The 21,938-nt window shown below is 46.9% G+C and overlaps 1 protein-coding gene across 3 annotated transcripts in view; it reads right to left on the bottom strand.

The window, feature by feature from the left end:
- Positions 1–21,938, bottom strand: part of PLXNA4 (plexin A4) — a 970,847-nt gene that overhangs the window by 850,253 nt on the left and 98,656 nt on the right. For all 3 annotated transcript variants that reach the window (XM_029615156.1, XM_029615157.1, XM_029615158.1), the window contains exon 3: positions 13,745–13,927. In XM_029615156.1, the coding sequence (XP_029471016.1) occupies positions 13,745–13,927 (183 nt within the window). The remainder of the gene's footprint in view (positions 1–13,744; positions 13,928–21,938) is intronic.

Here is a 21,938-nt window from a genome sequence, read left to right on the forward strand (position 1 = left end):
TGGAGGGAATGGGGGCGGGAGATGGAGGAGGCTGGAGAGGAACCTGGGCTGCGGGGGTGAGGATGATAAATGAGAGGAGCCTAGACAGGGGAGATGGTGGGAGCAGGTGAGAAACCTAGAGGAACCTGGCAGGAAGAGGAACCAGTGGAGGATGAGCACCTCTACTTGATTTTGCCCATTTCACCTCCTGGGTACTGCTCCTGTCAGCGCATCAGAATGCAAACAAAGGATAGCAGCAGGCAGTATTGCTAATTACTGATAGGAAAGACGTGGACGCTAGAGATCAGTGCACAGCAGACTCTGTGCCGCTGGCAACCTTATGTGCACATCTGTGTGCCACTCACCCTTTGTCATTTAAGCAAAACAGGAGTGACCAATGCCAGGTCTTATTCTTTTACAGGATGTAAAATATTCCTTCATTAACCCAATATGATTACATAGGTAGGGAGGATAATCCGTGGGGAAAGCTGTGTTTTATGTTATAAAATTGCCTGCCTCTGATATGCAGGTAAATGTATGTGGCTGTGTCCTGTACGTGTACAAGTTTACCTGGAGTGAGTGGAGGCATGCCCTGGGGTGGGGTTTACACTTCAGACCATCCTTTTTACATTTCCAAAAATGCACATACAAGGTTTTCTAGAAAGATTTCCATGCACACACATGGTCAGGTATAACTGTGTGCGGGCAAATTTGATGGGATGATCATCCAAACCAATGTATGCACATACGGAAAGCTAAAAAAAAAAGGAGTGGGCAGAGCATGAGCGGGACATTTGCGTTCCGTGAAATAAACTTGAAATATGTGCGTATTTACGAGCGCGTGCCGGGGTCCCCTAGCGCGTGACTTTACTTCTGCTATGGGCGGGGTGTAAGTATAAACATTTTTAGAAAAGACTAGGCAAGCGAGCAGGGTTTCAAGGGTCGGGGTGAAAGCGGAGGCTAATCAACAGGGGGGAGTTAGGAAGCCCGAGTTGTTAACTGGGTGAACTGGGGAAAAAGGGATATTGTGTCGTCGCGTGTAACTAGCATAATCCCCCTCACTTGCGCGTAAGAGTCAGCATTTGCGTGCAAATGTGCACATCCAGACAAAATTGCGCACACGTGTACGCGCGTACTGCCGATATTATAACATGCGTGCATATACGAATGGGCGCATATATGTTATGGCCGCGCTCATTCGCACGATCCGGCGTACACGTGCACCCGCGCGGCTATTTAAAAGTTACCGTCTTTGAAATCTGACGTAACTTGCACGTGTTTTTGCTGGCAAATGTAGGCAGGCTCTTACAAAAATTACCCCCAGAAGTGTGGACAAGCGAAAAAACAAGCTCTAGAATAAACTAAATCCCAACAAAAACAACTCAGAAGCCAATCCTGGTCCAACGAGTGAATCAGAATTCAATAGGGAATGGGAAATGAGTCAAACAAAGGAGAAAGAGAGAGAGAGAGAGCGCAGCAAAAGTGAAGGGAGGATAAACAGGGAGATAGTAAGACCCAGCGGGGAGAGGCAGCCTAAACGCCTTATCTGAGCCTTTTCGGTTCTTTTGTAACTTGCATCCTGATAAGTATGAAGTTTAATCAAATATGCTAATGATGTTCTTTTGGTAGACAAAGATTCTGCTAAACCAGCGTGCCAAAAAAAAAAAAAGACTTTTTATTTCAAATAAAAAAAGAAAGGATTAAATTACAGCAAAACTGATTAGGCCAATGGCACTTAAACTGTCTTCCTGTCAGAGGGGTCAGCGGGCAACAGACTTTAAAATTAAAGGCAGATGCAAGAAGCACTTAGCGGCTGGGAAACTCATTACTCCAGCAAACAGTGCAAGACTTCCAGAGGGCTGTCCATCTGGGCATTAGACAGCGTGTTTGACAGCTAAATAGCTCCACTGCCATCGCTGGAAACCAGGAGTGGCAGAATTAGGACTAAACTGATTATGTAACATGACATTAATTTCTGAGACACTAAGAATGGCAAGATAACAAGGAGAAGTTGTTTCAGAGGTCCGTTGTGTGCGTGGCGGGAAGGCTTACTGCTCCAGACTTCGGGTGGCAACGGAGAGAGTCAGGATAGAAAACCCCTGAACTCCCTCGCCCTTCCCTCCCCAGAGCTGCACAGGGCAGCGCCAGAGAGCGAGCTCCGACTTTGGCTAAGTCAGTGCCTGCTGCCACCTCTGCATCTCCTGCTCCCCTCTATCTCTCTCTCTCTCTCTCACATGCCGCCTACTCGCTTGGAACACAACTGTCGAGAATGGGTGCCAGCTGCTCCCAGCGAGCAACTCCTCCACACTTCCCACCAGAGAAGGGATCAGAAGACTGCGACAGTTGGTCAAATATGAATTCATCTCCATGCACGGACAAAAAATAAAAAAATAAACCTGTTAGATCCCCTGTGATTTGAGGGACGGGAATTTGCATGCAAAAATGGGCCATAACCACTGTTCCCTCTAAGCTGTGTGCACGTGCAGGGATGTTGTGAACCCCGTGTGTACAGCAAAACGCAGCGTGCACAAGAAATCCCAATATTATTTGCATTATACTGGCTCATAAATCACAAATATGAACCTGGCTTATAAAAAGTTGCACCAAAAGAAAAAAAACATTTGCGCATGCAGTCTTTCAGAAATTTGAGGGAACGTTGGCCATAGTCCACTTAAACCACCCTCATCTATCAGCGGATGCTGTAGATCTGTTCCTTACCATGCAAACTGATTCTCTTGGCCTTTCAATTGTCCAGATGTTCAGAAATGTTCCTACGATACTCGTCCTCCCAAACACACATGTAACCCATTGTCCACATGGGGTCACCTTCCCAGCCTCGGGGGAGCAGGGTAATTACAATCCCGAGGTGGGGAAATAAATCTCCGGGCAGGATAACCTGCAGGGCCAGTGCCAGGCTGAGAGCACTCTGCATAAATAAACCACTCTCCAGCCTCGAGTTGTGCCCCAAATAATAAAGAGTTTACAGCAGAATCTTCAGGATCAAACATAGTGACAGCGACAGTTCAGGGAGAGGCAGAAATCAAACACAATCACAGTTCCAGAAACGTTAACTCCTCTCCTTAAGTAACACTTTCCTCTTACAGCAACTCAGGGTCTCTGGCTACTCAGTTTCTCTTCTCCTTACTCTTTGCACAACCTAACCTGGCCCTCTCTTTAGTCTCCTTAGATAACAGAATAGTTACTCACGGGAATGTCCTGCTCAGCTCAAGGAAAAACCCTTCTGGTACAGCATCGGGATCCTCCGAGCCCCAAAACAAGTTCCCTCTGGCATGGTTTGGCTTCCTGGTCCAGAAACGTTCCTGCCTCAGTTAAGCGCAGGTTTTATCTTTTAACTTCCAGGCTGTACTGCACTCTCTACTTCTTCTCCTCTGCTCTCAAGCCTCTGGGGATTTTTAGAGGAAAATCCCTGCACACTCCTGCTGCTCCCTTCTGAGATCCTGGGTGAGGGTCACAGCTCCATCCCACTCTCTTTGCAATCTGGAACAGCCCCAGAGTCAGGAGAGTCGGGGTCTTTTATCACTTCAGCTCCATAACCGAGCCCCTCGGGGGGATGAACCCCTTTATCTGTGAAGAAGGCAGGTCACAGCTCCTGACACGCAGCTGCCCCAGGGCTCTGGAACGATCCTGTGCTGGTTCCAGAGTAACCTTTTCCCCTGTGCACATCCTGTGCTCTTCCCGCAGATGCTGACGCACTGCTGACAACCCCTCAAGGCTCCCATAAAGAGGAAACCTGCATTTTTACCATTATACCTCTCAGCACCTTTAACCTCCGTGCACTTTCTGCGGCCTGGGTGCCACACACACACACATGGCACGTCACAAGTCTTTGCCACCCCTCTCTCCCCAGATTCTGGATTTGAAATTCTTCCCATACTGATTGTAATGCGAGTGTTGGCAGCAGGACTGCCAGCTGTTTTAACCCCTGGAGTCAGAGCGGGCCGGACTCTGGTGAGACCTGCTTGTACAGAACAGGAACTGGACTGGAACCAGGATCTTCTGCCTAGACCGGCCACCTCCCCCCCTCGGGTTGAGCCCTCAGGTTCTGGTAGCCAGCAGGACTCGAAAAGGAGGTGCACTCTGAGGGCAGGGCTGGAAGGTAGGAACAGAAGGGTGTCCACAAACAAACGCAGGACAGGGAGTGCAGCACAAGACACAGGGCAGAGAGAAATGCAGGAACAGGACACATGAACCAAGAACAGAGGATCACAAGCAAGGGCCTCAACCAGAGAACAAGAACGAACAAACAAGAAAGAGAAACCAACAAATCCAGAAGGCCACAGACTTGGGCCAATACAAACAAGAACAGAAGGCCACAGACTTGGGCCAAACAGGATTTAGGCGAAAACAAAAAGACAGATCAGAAGGCCCCAAACTTGGACCAATACAGTCAGGAACAGAAGGCCCCAAACTTGGACCAGTACAGACAGGAACAGAAGGTCATAGATTTGGGCCAGTACAGACAGGAACAGAAGGTCACAGATTTGGGCCAGTACAGACAAGGTTAACACAAGAACAGAAAGCCACAGACTTAGGCCAATACAGACAAGGTTAAGTCAAAAGAGAGAGGCCACAACAAGGAACAAGGTTAGACTCCAAGATGGGGCAAGGTACTCACTGTGATGCTGACTTATAAACTGTGGCTGTACACAGGACAAGGCCACCAACAGGATCTCCATAGAGCTTGGAGGACTGGGCAGAGACTATACAAGGTCACTGAGGAGAAGCCTGCTGGCGGGAAAGGAGTAGCCCATAGAGCCTCACGCCAAGTCTATAGCTGCCAGCAATGACCCCCAACAAACATCCATGTTTATAAGTGGTCAAGTGTTGCAGGACAGTAGAGACTAAATGCCCTAAGTAATTGAAGATGTGTCTATACTGAAAATATAAATGGAGGCTATGGATGATAGCTTCTTGATGGGTGCCGGATTGAGAAGGAATTAATACAAAGGCTTACCAAGAAAGGTCTTACCCAAAAAGTGAGGAAAAAATCCCAAAAGAAAAATGCAAGGTCAGATGAGCACAGAACTAAAACAGGATGAACCAAACTCTTTGGAAAAAGCTTTCAAATAGCATTAAAGTGCCTACTTCTTTTACAGTAGCGGTTCCCTGATCAGGGTAATTATGCTTCTGATTTTGCTCTATCTTTCTTCTGAAACTAAGAGAGTATTTGTGAGAAGTAGCAGGATCTAAGAGATTCTGGGCTTTGAAGTGCCAGTTGGATCTGCAGGGATTACATTCTCATTTTCATACCAATAATCCACGGCCACAAGGCCCCATTTGTCAGGGCGTGCTGCTGCGTTTTAAGAAGCACTTATGAATCAACCCCCAAGATGTGGCTGAGTAGCCGGGGAGCACTGGGGAGATCCAAAGCACTCAAAAGAGCCTCCTGCAAAGCTAGTAATACAACTGATGTGACTTTGGCACGCATGGTACTGATATCTCATAAGAGGGTACTAGATGATATTCTCTCTTAAAATATGAGGCTGAAGGCCAGCTTGTATCTTCTGGTACTGGAAACTCAAATCCAGTAGAGTTTGAGCTCATTGATTAACGCACTGGGGCTTCAGGTGAAAACAACAGGATCTTGCACTTTAGGCTCCCATGTGAGACTATGGAGGCACCGCAGGCTTATGCCTTGACAAAAGTTCTATTCCAGTCCCCAGCCAGTGGTAGTCCTGTCATGATCTCTACCACTATCTCCCTCTCACTGTACCCTAGTGGTTAGAGCAGTGGATTGCGAACTAGGGAAGCCAGGATTCAAATCCCGCTCCTTATACCCTTGGACAAGTCACTTCACCCTCCATTGCCTCAGATACAAACTTAGATTGTGAGCCCTCTGTGGATAGGGACGTATCTACAGTACCTGAATGTAATCCGCTTTGACGTGCGGACAAATGGCAGGCATATAATATATATATATATATATATATATATATATATATATATATATACTCTATAGATGTCTTCCACTCATACCAAAGGAATATCATGTATTGAACTTGCTGAGCTGCATTCAGACCTTTCCCTTTGAACATTGACCACGTCTGTCATCAATTTGCACAAATTCCTCATTCTAATTTTTTTTTTTTTTTTTGTACAAAGACAAAAATCTGATATCCAAATGACCTCAACTACAAGCACTTATTATTGGGCAGGGAGGAATCTGTATCTTTCTGGACTCCTAACCTTCCTCTTTGCTTTCTTCTCTGTCCTAACACACAAACCCGGTATATTAAAATGTTCTGAAACAAAGTTATTCTTATGCTGTCTTACCCACAATGTGCACAAACACACACACACACGCATCATAATGATGCAGAAGAAAACAGCATTTGGACATGGCAGTCCCTTATGCACACCGACGCACAATACACAGAGTCCTCTCTACTCCAACCTAATGTAATATAAATTGAACAGCTCAATGGGTGAACAATTCGTTTACTACTCAACAGAATGGGATGCAAACGTGATTTTCAAACTACCTGCATTGCTGCCGGGCCCATGGATACTTTACACTGATTCTCAACGTACAACACGGGGGTGCTTTCACTTTGGAAACAACTACGGGGACTTATGCCCCTGCTGTTCCTGTAGAAACTTTTTTGCATGGAAAATAGCGCGAGTAGATTTGGCAGGGCGATCTGCTCGTGTAATTCTCCTCTCCCCTCCACCTCCTGAGAAGTATTTTTAGCCGGGTAAAGGCTGGGCAATTTCCAGACAGGCCCTTTCTAACCTGGTAAACCAACTGTATTTTCCCAGGAAAATGGTTACTGAAAATTGCCCTCCCTATATGTCGCCTGCGACACCATCAATAAGCAAAATGGCTTCGTCAGCTGCTACCGGAGGAACCTGCTTTTCAACACAGATGCATAAAGCCTATGATATTTTCAGCGTCATCATCATTGCTTATTTTTACCATGCTTTTCTCTTTTTTCCCAACAAGAGAGCTCAAAGTATCCGCCAATTTCTGGTCTACAATAGGTATACAAAATAGTGACGATGGAGTCCACATGGATAAGTCCAGTACATGAACAGTGCAGTACAGCACAATTTGTTACAACAGAACATAGAGTAAATGCAGTTAAACACAACACAAATGATATCGCAACCTGGAAGTTATAACAAGTTAAGGATAGATGTGATGAGCAATTGACATAAGGATGGTGCTCCTCAGTCCAGCGCTGGAGCAGTACCCGCATATTGCTCTGATAGGGCAGGATTTTCATGGTAATGGATTGCCAGTCCTCCTACTCAGTGAAAAAAAAAACCAAAAAAAAAACCCCTTCATTCGGTCAAATGGGAAAGAGAGTCTCTGTACTCTGCTGCAACGTAACACCGGCCTGTAAAGTCTTGCTGTGGGAAAAGCAAGGAGCTCTTTATTAGGTCGGTTTCACAGGCTGCCAGTTTTCTGGCAGGGTAACGGTGCCCCGCCAATGACCCAATGTCTTTTGTACTCCTCCGGCGCTGTCCAATTAAAGAAATAACTTCTTCTATATCTGTTACCTGGACAGCATTTCTCCATCTGAAAAAAAAACTGGCTTGAAGGGGATCTGGGATGAAACAGGACCGAAAGGATGAGGAGGAGCCGAGGACAGACTCGTTAAAAAAAAACAAACACTTGAGAATGCTTTTCCTCTTTTCACAGGGAAATATTCAGTAATACACAGAATTACAATTCTAAATGAGTCAGCTCTCGGAAGACAGAGAACGACGAGGAGAGAGAGAGTGCGAAAAACTTTAGAAGTGATAAGCTTAGATTGTGAACTGGTATTTTTCTTTCAGAAATGCAGTCGCTAAGTTATGTTTAGCTGAGAAATCCCTGACTCTGCTACCACTTCAGGTCTCACCCTTTCCTTGTGACTGAGAGCACGAACAGGCACCAAAAGTTGTATTTTGCAGGGCGCGAGTTATGGAGGCCCAGAAGATCCCAAGCAAAATGAGGCTGCAGGCCCCTTGACCTGCTCCTCTTAATCTGGCCCTTCACTGTGCCGATGTGACTGCTGGGATCTCAGCCCGCTGTGATGGCTAGGAGGCAGTTACCTCCAAGGCAAGACACAACACCAACTTCCTTGTGTCACCCAAATATGCAGCTGCAGGCCTGGGCCTTCCTCATCCTTTGCGTGGCTTTTATCTTTATTTTATTTGTTAAAAAAAAAAAAAAGTATTTTCCGCCTATGTGGCGAATGTTATTCTAAGCGGATTACAATTAACATGGACATTTTTCACAATAGAGAGCCAAAAATAAAAATAATAACTCAATTAAAACTATTAATTCAATTACGGTGTTGCCAAAATTATTGCCGTCCATATTGTATGTGCCGGTCTGTGCAGAGACCGTTTGGCATGCAAGCATTCCCATACACCTACGTTTACTCCAGTCCTGAATACGGAGGCACAGCGGGTCCCAGGAACCTTAAATATTTCCTCTTGCCAGTTCAAAACCCCAATAACTTGATTCACCACCTCCGGGAGAGAGAGAGAGGCCGGTGGCAGTTCCACTCGTGTTTTACCAAAGGCGATTCCTGTTCCTGCGCCGACGTCCCTCTCCGCTCGCTGAGAAGCCGTAACTGATGAGCGCTGGTGGGTGGTGGGCCGGGTCTCTCGTGTCTACGTGGCGTCGTACCATCGCCTGGTTTTTTTTTTTTTGTTTTTTTAAATCCCTCAGTCAATAATGGAATGCATTAAGCTATCCCCTAATAGGAAGAATCTTTCTGTTTTCCAGACAATTTATCATCTGTAAGGCAATGCCGCAGTCACCAGGAAGCCCTAGGTATAATTTGTGCTTCACTTACAAGGGCAAATGATAGGTTGTCAGCAGCGAGAGAGGAAAAGTTAGAAACAGCAGCTAAAGCGTGCGGACCAAGCGCGCCTGACAGCTCCAGACAGGTTAATGAAAGAGGAACTCGGTATCTCTGCATCCACCTGCTGATGCCAGGTCGCCGTGCGTTGTCTGCGCCAATTCAAACTGTCTGCAGAAACGCTGTGGGGGGGGGGGGGGAGGGTCTCTTTCCAAGGATGGGGAGGGGGGGTTTTTGAGGCTTCACGTTATTTGCACAGCCCACCTCCCGCTCCCGCCATGCCAGAGGAATTCCGTGATACGGTGTGAAAATCATTAGGATTTGGGAGGCGGGGGGGGGGGGGGGGGGGTCCGTGGGCATGCTCGGTGGGGCGAGGACGGCAGCTGCCTCCACCAGCTTTGAAAAAAAACAAAAAACGTTGCCTCCCTAAAAAAACACGTCCGACCTGGCCAGACAGAGGACGCTCATCTGAATTCACAGCGGCGCAGCGCAGTGCCGCCAAGCCCCTAGGCCTGGCAGGGGAAAAAAAAAAAAAAAAGCCCCCGGTCCCACAGGCAGACCTTCTATCTCACACACACACTCGCTTCAAAAGCGACAGCTGCACTTTCAGACTGCTTTTTCTTTCCCGACATTTTTCACTTCAGTAGACTTCCGAGGCGCTGCTCTTTTCAGAGAGCTGTTGTGTTTTTTTTTTTTTCTTCCTTTCACACAAGCTGTAATTATCGTGTATTGTTAAACAATAGCCACTGTGCGGTGGCATTAAAAAAAAAAAAAAAAAAAAGAGTTTTTATGTTTGAAAGATTTCAGGGCCTATGCAGTAAAACTTAAAATGCACGCCGCACCGTCCTAGTGCGTACTAACCCAGTGCCCATGAACCCTAGCGCATACCCGCGTACAAATTAGCTTTCGTATCTGCTCACCTTCTCAATAAAGGGAATACAGAATATCCAATATGGTCCAATACCTTACGTGATGGTTATGCATGTTTACGGTCGTAAACCACTTTGGATGACTCTTTTGAGTTGGGGAAGTGGTTAATAAAAATTTTTAAATAAAATTTATTTATTTATTTAATAGTTTTTATATACCGGCGTTCATCCAAGGATATCGCGTCGGTTTACAGTGAACACAAAACAATACGTCAAGCGTTGTACATAGAACACGGTAGTAAAAAATATGAACTAATAAAAATAGCTATGAAAATATTAACGTAATACATATAACAAGATTATAATGATTATGAACTAGTATATAATATTTAACAGTGAAAGAATAAGTAGATTAAATGGAGAGTAAAGATTAGATGGAAAGGGGAAGAAGAGGGAGGGAAAGGAAGGGGGGAGGAGGAGGGAGAATCGGGCATGGGGAGGGAGTTAGAAGAGTTGCATCATGGGTAATGCAGAGCAGCTTGGATAAAGTTTAAAGTGCTTATAAGATAGGTAGAAGGTGTTGCGATGAAACAAGAGAAAATAAATATGCTCGTAATTTAGCAGGTGTGCAAGAAACCCCATGGTACGCTGACCTCCATGTGCTATTTTGCACATGCCCGGTAAGGCCTAAACGTCAGCTCCTGCATTGAGAGCAGATGTTGCCTTGTTAGCATGCGTCCACGGTCTCAAAATTCCCCTTGCTAACTGGCTCGAAGTGCAATACAGGGGATTTCATACTCATGCCAATTCCCAACGGCTGTGAGCAGAGTCGAAGTCCCCCAGCAAGGCCAGATTCTCCCTGAACATACAACCCTGTAATCAAGACATACGCCCACAGCACAGCTGGACCCGCCTCAAGACAAACTACCCACTTCAGAGACAGAATCAGACTCCCTCATCCCCCCTTTCATCTCTTCAGAATGAATACTTGCCATTCCAGAGAGTCCCCACCTTCACCAGCAGGAGGGATGCGAGAGCAATCCCCACACTGACACTCCAGCAGCTGCCAGATGATGCCACTAGATGGCGCTTCACTGTGGCATCATTCATAGTCTGCGGTGGTGCCAGGCGGCGGGCTCTCACGTCAAGACCCTCTGGAATGGTCAAAGGGATGGAGGGGGGATCAGCGGGCCGATGGGAAGAACCAGCCTATAGAGGAGGCTTTTTCCTTGGAGCATCCAGGTTCGGCTTGGGAGCAGGGAACGGGGGGTTTTACTGGAAGACGGTGGTCGCTGCTCAATGTTATTGAGGGGTTCTAACCTTTCTCAGGGGGCTGGGGAAGGATGAAATCCTCTAGGGAAAGTCCTCAGTATGCGCTGCATGCAAGCTAAACTTTTTGTGTTAGCCTGCCTGCTTCCCAGGGAGCTTTTTTTTTTTTTTTTTTTTTTAGCAGGCATGTGAAAGAATTTAGTGCATCCCATGTTAAGCAGGCTCTTGACGTACACATTAAGTTTTTAAGGAATACCGTAAGTCCGTTTATTTTACATTTTACTATTCAGCTGATATAAAGAGAAGGACAGCATGATTAGCAGTAATGCTACTGAGGACATATAAACTGTTGTGTAGCACAAGGTGGGTCATAGCGCCTTCAATTGGTTTATACACATTTTCTTTTTTGTTTCTCCCATAGTTTCTTCCTGCTTTTTGGATTTCCATTTCCATTGGAACCAACCTGTGCTGGGCTAGGCACTTTTTACCTACTCGTGTCTGCCCATCCCCTGTTTTATCCCGCTTCTACCACAACCACGAATCTCAGCTGGGGGCCACATGTTAACGGAAAGCTCCGAAACCCCGCAGCTGTGGGCCCTCAATCCAGCGTCACCATTGCGTAATGACTGGTGCACCTGCCCTCCCCTTTCCAGCAGGGGAGAGATGGGGGAGGGGAGGCATACTGAATGTCTAGCTTGCTGTGGGTGCAAACATGTCTCAGCCCGACTCTGCTTCTGCGGCTTCCTCGGCCCCTGCTGGCTCAGAGAGCAGATGCTTGGCCTGGGAACTGAACCCGGGTCAGCTGCCACAAGGCCAGTACTGACGTGAGACAGGAAGTATGTCATCAGTGACATCATTAGCAAACAAAATGGCTTCCTTAATATCAGCTGACTTGTATAAAATAATCTTGAATGTAATATCAATTTCCAACCTAGAAAATAGTTTTAATATATTGCAACATTATATTACTGATGCCTTACACAATGCACTAGACAGTTGATTTTAATATGAGTCAGCCAATTATAATTATGCAAATTCATCTTTTGGTGTATAAAAGCACAGCTGCCTCACTAACGAATTAATAAGCTGGAAATGAAAGAACATAGGGTTTTAATAAGAAAAGATGAACTATAAGTCCCAGAATTCCTTAAAAAGGGAGTTTGTCCGGCCCAGTGCTGCTGTGCAGGAGATCTAAATTTGATTACCTGCAGCCTCAGGGGGGAGTGGGGAGAACTCCCATATACCTTGCTGGGGCTACATCTGCTGGTTGACCCAAGGAGGTACACCAGGTGCCAAAGGGAGCCTTTATCCATGAATCCCGGTAAAAATCTAAGCAAGGAAGGGTGAGAGAATTTAAAAGGGAGAAACCCCCCATCTGTGGCAATTAAAGTTCCCTGGCCCCTCAGGGTCGCTGCCTGCCAGAAATGGCATTGGGCAGGATTTCAGTAGGTTCCGAATGGCTGGAAAGCCTAGGAGTCTGCAGGATGCTAGGTATCAGAAGAATAAAAAAAAAGCAAGCCAGAATCTCCTCGCCTATGCAGAGAACCTGAAGTCAGCAAAACACAAAACGGCCAAATAATCTCTTTTTTTCCTGAGCTAGAGCTAGACAAAGCTCCCCCCCCCCATGCAGCATTCATCACCCAATGGAGACATTTTACCTCATGAAAAACAGTTTGTTGGCCGATAATGCAAGGGCTTATGTACACTTTCAAGCCTGGCCCTACTGCTTTCCAGAGCCAAGCCGAGTTTTCTGCACAGAATGGACGTGACATTTTTGGTGGGAGTGCCCTGACAACCTTAGCTCTTCTTGTCAACACAGAGAAACTCATCACCATTCCTTTCCATTTATGGCCCCGTCTCTGTGGGCCGCATAAAACAACCAAAAAAAAAACCAAACACAAAAAACTTCTCATCTTAAGGTACATTTATTTTTTTTTTTTTACCAGCTATCCTGACAGCGCTCTTTGACGTTCTGGTTTCTGTCACATGGTACTGTGCAATGCCTTGGGTCTCACAGAGGAGATATTTGTGAGGGGCGGTCAGGGATAAATCAAAGCGCACTGGAATGCCCAACTATAGCACAGGTGGTGACCACACAGCTCCCTTTATGACGTAGCACAGGGGGGACATCGCAATAAAGATCTTTACAGTAAGCGATGATTGATCGAGCTGTATGGTATATACCTAGGCTTCCAATGCACAATGCTCACAGGATGCCCATGGTTTCAAGGCTCATACACTGGTACTTCATGGGGTAGCAGCACAATGTCCTATTCTCAAAGGTTGAACAAACATTTGGAAATCATACAACAGATTCTAAATCTCGGCGATCTACATTGCGTTATAGATCTGACTCAGGTTCTCTCTCTGTTCGGTCTCCCCAACCACCCAAGGAGGGCAACAGCACCGGGCTTCAAGGCATCATCTTCTCCATTATTTGCTTTTCAATGCCAACTCCATCGCTAATAATAATAATACTTTGCATCTTTATAGCACCTCCCCTACAAAAGCCATTCCAGCTCCCGTTAGAATTTAATACTTTGCGAGTGCACACAGAGTTGGAAGGAATCTAATAATATTATGATAGTTTCAACTTCCTAGCAAAAAGCTCCTTAGTTAAGCCTTTCAGAAGGTAGGCAATCACCTTCCCCGCTTTATTGACTGCATCCCCTATGGTATACTTTCTATCAGAGTCATCTGCATGCCTCCAGTAAGGGATCTCCACTAATACGGGTACAATAGCCGTTGGCTACCCTACGCTACACCTCAGCCACAGCTTAAAGTAAACAACGACACCAAGCATCCTACCTTTTTCAGCTTGCCGCTCTTGGTGCCCACAAATGCCAGGGAGTGCTCCTTGTAGACATAGGCAATGACGGATGTCATCCTATCCCTGTCTTCCGTGAAAATGGGGAACCCCCGTACCATCTCAGACACACCCAAGGGGGCATTCATATCCAAACCACAGAAATTGTCATCGATGGTTAAAAGCTGGGAAAGAAAAAGGCAAAACAAAAAAAAAGTGAAAAGTAAGACATTTTTTCCCTTCCAAATCATCCAAGGATGAAAGTACTTAAGTCACAGTCTCCAGTCAAGGCCAGGATGGGTCCTGACCAAGGTCCAAGGTCAACTCCATGGACATACGGAGAGAATAGCCAGCCCCATGCATGAATGACTTGCACCGCTTGTAAATTTCAGAGGCAGGATGCGATGGTGCTGGTAGAGACGGGCTCTCTCACGCAGCTTAGTGCTCCTCTTTGAAGGAACACAACCAAGATTTTCGGCTTATAGCAGCTCTGATTCAAGTCTGCTCTTCTGTAGGTACAGGTGCTTGGCTAAGAGTAGAGTTACAGTGGAACCAGGTTACACTACTGCATTTCCTGACATCCTAACAATTATTTATGAAAGCAATAAAAGAAGACAAGATAGGAAAGAAAGGGAAGTGTGTTAAGATCCTTTTATTACACATTATAAAGTGTGTTATATATAGAACCAAAATAACACCTCAGTTTGCTTTTAAAATCAACAGAAACATTGTAGCCCACTTTGTTCACTGGAAAGTTACGCTTGAGTTCATTGTAATGCTATGGAACAGAGCTAGAGGTGCCTTGCTTATGGCTTCAGACTCCCTTACCTTTGGGTTTTCTGATGCATGATCACATGGTGCTCTCTGAAAATTTACAAAGCTTGATTTTTCTCAACGTTTTGTGCATTCACTGAAGCCGTGCTTCCTCCACAACTATTTCAGTGAAGCCAAAAATCTGGCTATAGGCAGAACTCCAGTTTTCTGCCTCTTTGTGCCCATGTCCACAAATGCAGACTCAGCCCCTTGCCACAGAAGCACAGGTGGCCTCTGTTGTTCCTCGCCCCACTGGTGTTTCTGCGACTGGTGCTCCTGCAGTGGCTGCTGACTGCCGTGGTGGTACCCACTCACCCCTGTGCCACTACTGCTCCCTTGACTGTCCATCCACTCCTGTTCTTGCCACCTCACCTGTTCCCTCCTCTGCACTGACCCCCATCAGCTTTGGAGTTCCTGGGACTGCTGGACTGAATGGCAGGTAATATGAAATCTTAGTGGAAGATGCAGGCAATTATGCATGTATATTATTGTTCTTTCACTTCGATAATTGTATATTATAAAAAAAGTGTAGTTCCTGCTGGCTTAAATGTAATAAAGCTGAAGTTATATATATATTGAATGGTTATACTTTGATGCCACACATCCTCCTATCTTTTATATTCATTTGCACGTCTGTGTTGTTTACGCTGCATCTTCAGAGTACAATAGGCCTAATACCAGGGGAAAAAAAATGCAAATTGATGCAAAAGAGGGGGAGGGAATAAACTTCACCCTCGGTCCTCAAGTCCGTTCGTGATCTGTGGAAAAGCTGGCAACAGGTGAGATGCCAGTTAGTGTAAGAGAGGACAGGGATAACAGAAGAGAAAGGAGACAAGACAGGAAGCTGGATAAACAAAGAAGGGAAGCAAAGTAAAACTGAGCAGACGCACAAGGAGACAGAAGGGAATCAAAAGACTCTGCAAAGCATTTAAAAAAAAAAAAAAAAAGTCTGAGGCCAGGAAAACAGAGAACTTCTAGGGATGAGAGAACATTTTCACAGGTTTTGGGGTTTTTTTTAAGCTATATATATCCCTATGTGGCTCTGCTGCTTTAAACTGTACATTCATTTCTGTTTCAGAAACTAATTAGAAAAAAAAAACTAGAGGAATATTATTCACAGATGCCTAATAACAAAACGTGTTACAAGTGATAAAAATGCAAACAGCACGTTCCTTCCCCAGCAGGCAGATTTTCCACTGTTTTTTGTTTTTACCTCACGGACCGCCATCTTCTTTAACTCTCTGTGGTGAATCCGCTCATAAGAAGCCTGGGCCAAACTTTCTCAGCCCTGTGTGTGTGTGGTGTGTGTGTGTGTGTGTGGGGAGGGAGGGGCGCGAGGATCTCGCAAGTTGCTACAAAAAAACAACCCAGCAGTTTGGCATTTCCAGGCGTCTAAAGCTCCACGAAACCCGGGGCACTCTTTATTTATTTAATGAGTTTTATATACCGTCATTAGGAAAAAGCCATCACAACAGTTTACAAAAGCTCAAAATGCAGGATTTTTAACAATTGAGCAAAAAGGGATAACAGGAAATATATTAAACAAAGGAGAGATATTCAATTGCAAAGATATTAACTGGCATTTGCACTATAGGTTGCACTAAGGGGAGGGCCCCTTTGTCACGCGACGCACGGCGCGCGGCTCCTGGTGGCAGGGCGCCTTTCAATGGTCAGAGCTGCCCCTGGTGACGTCGGGGGGGGGGGGGGGGGGGGGGGGCTTCCGATCTGGTCTGTCCCTCACATTGTAGTTCTGTGTTTTCTTTTTCAGTTTAGGGTGATATATTTTTCTTCTTTTCTGTTCCCATGGCGATGGAGAACTGCCACAGGGCACCCAAAGGTGGTGGGTGGGCTGCCAGTTCGAGGGCGCCTTTCAACAGTCGAAGCTGCCCCTGATGACGACGGTGAGAAAGTCTTCGCTGGGTCCCTTCCGGACAATTGTCCTGACCAGCATTACACCGCCGACTTCGTCTCGTCTTCCCCCAGGGATGTAGGTGAAGCCGGTTTCAAGCGGTTTATTTACTTAATTTTTCTAACATATTTTCAGTTTTAAACAGGTAACAGACCGATTTTTCAAACTGGTTTGAAACTCGTTTGTTGGGAAAAGGTAAACCGAAGTCCACTGATCGAATTCCCCAGAACATGTGTCCACCTGCTGCTGTTTTCTTTCTGAATCAGGCACTTGAGGAAGTCCCAGCCCTCCGGGGGTTACCATCGTACCGTTAAGCCCTGGGTGACCCCCTCAGTTCATCCAGAGCAGTATAGGTTCGGGAATGGGGGGGAGATTACCATGCAAGTGCAGGCCCTCCTGTTCAGGGTGCGGGAACGGCCGACTCCCTGGGATGGGTTTTTTTTTAAAGCTGCTCTCTTCCGAGAGGCCGGATGCAGACCCTCGCAGGTTTGCTGTGAGTTAGGAGGCAGCAGGAGCCTCTCTTTGAGTTTGCATTTTCAGGCCCACTTGGAGGAACCAGGCCCATCCTGCCTGCGGAACCTGTTGATCCCTATCCGGTCCACTCGGCAGCCGGTTGGGATGTCCCTCTGGGTTGATATTCGGGTTTTTACTCTTTTTCATGGTAGAAGCCCTGCCAGACCCTTGGGCATCACCTGGACCCGGGGACAGGGGAACCTTGGGTTTGGGGTGCCCTGTGGTAGGGGGGATCTGCCCCTCCACACCCTCCATGAGGAAGGAGGCACGGTGGTGACCTCCTGCAGGGAGGAACTCCAGTGTTGAATTCTGTTGGAGGGAAAAAGGGAAAAGGACTTTGGCTGCCCCTTCCTTCCTGTATTGGAGCAGTAGGAGCTGTCTGGGATCCAGAGAGAAAGAGAGGACTAATCTGAGATCCTGAGGACACCCAACCAGAGTCTTCACCCCCTGGGGAGAGCGAAAATTAACTCTCTGTTTCACCATTTTTACCAGTTCTGGAAGGGGATGCCCTGCCCGCCTGGGAACTCTACTCATCCCAGCCCTGGTATTGAGACTCATGCACAGATAGAGGGAGAGAGACTGTAAGACAAAAGAAAAGACACTTGTGAGGATTCTGTTATTGTTGCCACTTTACAACCTGAATGCCCATCAGTAAAGATTTTCATCTTGGACATTTCCCAGCACGCACACATGGACACGCCGATTTTATAACATGCGTGCACCGGCGCGTGCATGTTATAAAATCCGTGGGCTGCACGCACATGTGCGCCCGATTTTATTATCTGTGGGCGCAGGAGCGGGCAGCGCGTGCAGGGGGGCCTAATTTTAGAAAAGTACGTGCGGTGACGAGATCGGGCATCTCCCAGTTCCCTCCCAGGAGAAGACTGGGGGGGAACTTCCCAACCCCCTACCCATACTCCCTCCCCACCCCTAAACCCGGTCTCGTACCTTTTTCTTGTTTTCTTTTGTTGCCTACTGCTTCACTGGAGCAGAAGCAACTTGCGAGCACCGGCCAACTGCCGATGCGCGCTTCCCCCAGCACAGCGGCAAATGGCTGCTGTACTGGCTGCCTTCAGCCCTGCCCCTGGGCGCGTAACAGGGGTTACGCGCATGGCCAGACCCCTTTGAAAATGCTCGCAGCATGCGCAAGGCCCGGCCACACATGTAAGCCCCGTTTTATTTTATGCGTGCAGCATTTTTTAAATCTACCCACTAGTGAATAAGAGACGCCACTCCCCAGGGGCTGAGAGAGAGATGGGCATCCAAATCACCCTTAGCATTTCGGGCCCTGAAAGAAAAAATTGCTCTCCCCCATCAAAAAAAGGATCCAGGCCCTGAGGGTAGAGACTATGAAAGAGCTAGCCTGAGGTTCCAGCCCCGAAGAGACACAAAATCGTTTATGGCCCCCATCGGAGTGCATAGCACCTCCCGGAATGGGGTTACACAAGCCTTGGTTGAATATATCTCTTCAGAATCTTCCATGGACTCTGCCCTACAACAATACAGTGTAGTAGGGTAAGTGACTCCTTAAATAAGACCAGCAGCAAAAGGGCAAGAGGCCAGTCAAAAGAAAATGTCTTTTCGAATAAAGATCTCAGCCTTGGGTAGCTTGTTCTGTGCACAGTCTACAGCCCTGTGGGTGCCCCTCCGTGTTACCTCCTGCACATCTGGAGAGCTCCTTGTCAGTGCACCCGCCTCCCCCTGCAATGTCCGACCAATGGGCTTCAGAGGAGGGCAGGCTCTGCACTTCCATCTCCCAGCAACTGTTCCAGCCTTCCCTTGAAGCCTATTGGTTATCTGTGGAATGTCCGACCAATGGGCTTCAGAGGAGGGCAGGCTCTCCACTTCTCTTCCCACCTCCCACTGCAGCCTATTGGCTGGCTGCAGACTGTCTGACCAATAGCAGAGAGCAGTAGCAATGTAAGACAGAAACTTCTGGAGGTGCACAGGAGATGCGTGCTGATAGAGGGACTGAGGAAGGGAAAGAGGGACAGATGAGCTATAAGGAGGGAGAGAGCAGGGCTGTGAAAACTGCTGGGTGATGGAGTGAAATGGGGAGGCAATGCAGGCTGGGAGATGGGAAGACTGGTTGTGAAGGGGGATACTGGCTGGGAGAGAGGTTACTGCTGTGTGAGGGGCTGGGAGAGGAGGAGGTGAGGAATGTGAGGGGAAGAAGGACTAGAGTTGCTATGGGAGAGGGAGAGGAGTAGGCACAGGCAGTGAGGGGCTTGGAGAATAGTAGAGAGGGCTGAGAGAGGGGACCCAAACTGTGAGAGGGGGAAAGTAGCTGACAGAAGGGGGAAAAGGAGTTTAAGCTGGGAGAGAGGAAATAGTAACAAGAAGAGGAACTGGGGTGAGGGGTTAGGTGAAGGAAACTTTAGAGGAAGAGAGAGGTGAAGAAGACTGGGAAAGAAGCTATGTGGACAGAGGAAGGGGCTGATAAGGCTGACAAAAGAGAGGGATTGTAGTGGAGGGAAGAGGTGAGGAGAGAGATGGAAGTAGCAAGAGGGGGGTGAGAGAGAAGAGAAGAGGGGAAGAGAGACAGCCAGGAATAGGAGGAGATATGCACAAATGATAAAAAGGAAGACCAAAAAATAAGCTTTAAAAGAAAAAGGAATGAGGCAGAGAGGAGACAGAAAAACAAAGTGCAAGCAGAGACAGAGGATGGAAAATTGTTTATTCAACGTTTGGTGGAGATTTCTGTGCTAGCTGGGCAGGATAATGGGTGCGGCAGGTGGCATCTGCCCTTTTTTTTCTAGTCCTGCAGTCCCCAAGGTAAATGAGGTATTTTACTGGAAGTATGGGGATGTGAAAGGGGAAGGAGGTTGTGGTGGCAGCGATATAGACTCAAAATCTCTTAAAAATGTACAGCTCCAGTATTGAGAGAGGCTGCGGTCAGAGCTTGAACTGAGGAGGCATTGAGGTGAAACTTCCTCTCATTCACAAAAAATAAATAAAACATTCCCCTGTTATATTCCACAGGAGACAGCAGTTACCTTTGGGGTTTCCAAAATGAGAGCAGGAAAGACCCAGGGTAGGTGCAACCCATTGTACAAGCTGTGAACTTGCACAGGGCGGCATCCTGGGGACACCAGAGGACAAAATGGAGCAGAGGTTCTGGGGCTGCCTGGCAGAATCAATCCCGCCGACAACCGAAGTAGAGAAAAGGCTCTGGGCCACCCATGGCATAGGAGACCCTAAGAAAGGCTTGCCTGCTCAGATTTAAGGATTGAATTGGGCGGGGAGCAACCCAAACCCCGGCCCGATCCGATGTAGCAACACCTGGATCCTCTGCGTGAGCTGGCAGCAGCAGCAGAGGCGTTTTAGTGAAGCTGTCTTTTACTGTTGTAGGGCCGGTATCACAGTAGGAACTGCAAAATCTCACTGCTCCTCTCATGAGACTGGCCCTGCAGCAGCAGGAGATGGCGTCACTGAAATGCTGCTGCTGGCTTGTGCAAGGGATCCACATATTTCTGCATCGGATCGGGCAGGGGTTAAGGTTACCCCTGCCCAATTCATTTCCTAGATCTGAGCAGGCAAGCCTCCCTTAGGGTCTCCTATTCCGCAGGTGGCCCAGAGCCTTTTCTTCTACGTTTGTCATCGGTGGGATGGATTCTGCCAGGCAGCCTTGCAGTCTCTGCTCCATTTTGTCCAGGAGGAAGAGCCTGGAAAGAGGAAAGAGGCGGGGAGTGACTGGGTAAGAAGGCGGAAGTAGTAAGAAAATGGGAAACACTTAGGAAAGGGTGAGAAGAGGGGAGGAAAGCAGGAGAGGGAGAGCGTGAGAAGAGCCTCTAGAGGAAGGGAGAGGGGGAAAAGCTAAGGTAATGAGGAAAGAGGGTGAGAAAGGGAAAAGATGAGATAATGACTCACTAAGGGGGAGAAGAATCTCTACAGACACAAGGATGGGGGAAGAACTGAGGTAGTGTGAGAAGAGGGAGAACATCTAGAGGAAGGGAGGGAAGACCCTCTGTAGGGAAAGAAGGGGGGAAATGGGGGAAAGAGCTGAGGTAGTGGGGGAAAAAGCCAAGGTAGTGAGTCTGGGGGCTGCCTGGTGGCCCCATCCCACCAGCAGCTGAAGTGGAGGCCAAAGTGAAGAGGTGGCCCAGGACTGCTGGGGAAGCAAGTGGAAAGAAGAAGGTGAAACTCGTGATGTGTGTGAGACAGAAGGAGTATGTGAGAGAGGTAGTTTCAGTGTATGTGGGAGTGTGTGTGTGAGAGTGAGCATGCGTCAGTGTGTGCGAGCATATGTGTGAGAGAGAGCATGTGAGCATGAATATGGATGAGAGAAAGTAAGTGTGTGTGAATATATGAGAGAGAGGAGAAAGTTTGTGTGCCCTCCCACACTCACTAATCCACAACAATCTCAAGATGACTGGAAATTGAAATTTCCCAGGTATGGAGCGTGGTAGGTTTTTTAAAATTCTTATTTTAATTATTTGATGTTATTTGATTTGTCTGCAGTTTTGAAATATTTTACTGGTGTTTGGAAAATTTACAATTTAAATTATATGAATTTTTAATTATTAGATTTTTATTCTTCTACTGTCTTGAAATATTTATTTTCATTATTAATAAGGTTTTACTATTATGATATTTTATATTTCTTGATTTTATTATTTGATGTTTTACGATGAATAGTGATGTTTGTTATTCTGTTGCTGCACTGTATTCTGTCTGGCTTGTTGCAGTTTCCAGTTTCCTTTGTCTGCACATTTTTATTTATACTTTATGATCTCTTTTTTTTTTATTCTGTATTTGGTGATCTGTCTGTGTTCTGCACGTATGACCAAAGTGAGGTATTTTGCTGACATGTAGTTTCTATCAGGCCGATACAGAAAAACACGCAGGAGAGCCGGCGAGCGAGTCAGAAAAACAAAAAATGCAAATGAGGGCCTGCATTAAAAGGAGGCGCCAGGGACACTAGCGCGTCCCTAATGCTTCCTTTTTGACAGAAGTGTCGG

The sequence above is a fragment of the Rhinatrema bivittatum genome, chromosome 9 (assembly GCF_901001135.1).
Source record: "Rhinatrema bivittatum chromosome 9, aRhiBiv1.1, whole genome shotgun sequence".
Classification (NCBI taxonomy): Eukaryota; Metazoa; Chordata; class Amphibia; order Gymnophiona; family Rhinatrematidae; genus Rhinatrema; species Rhinatrema bivittatum.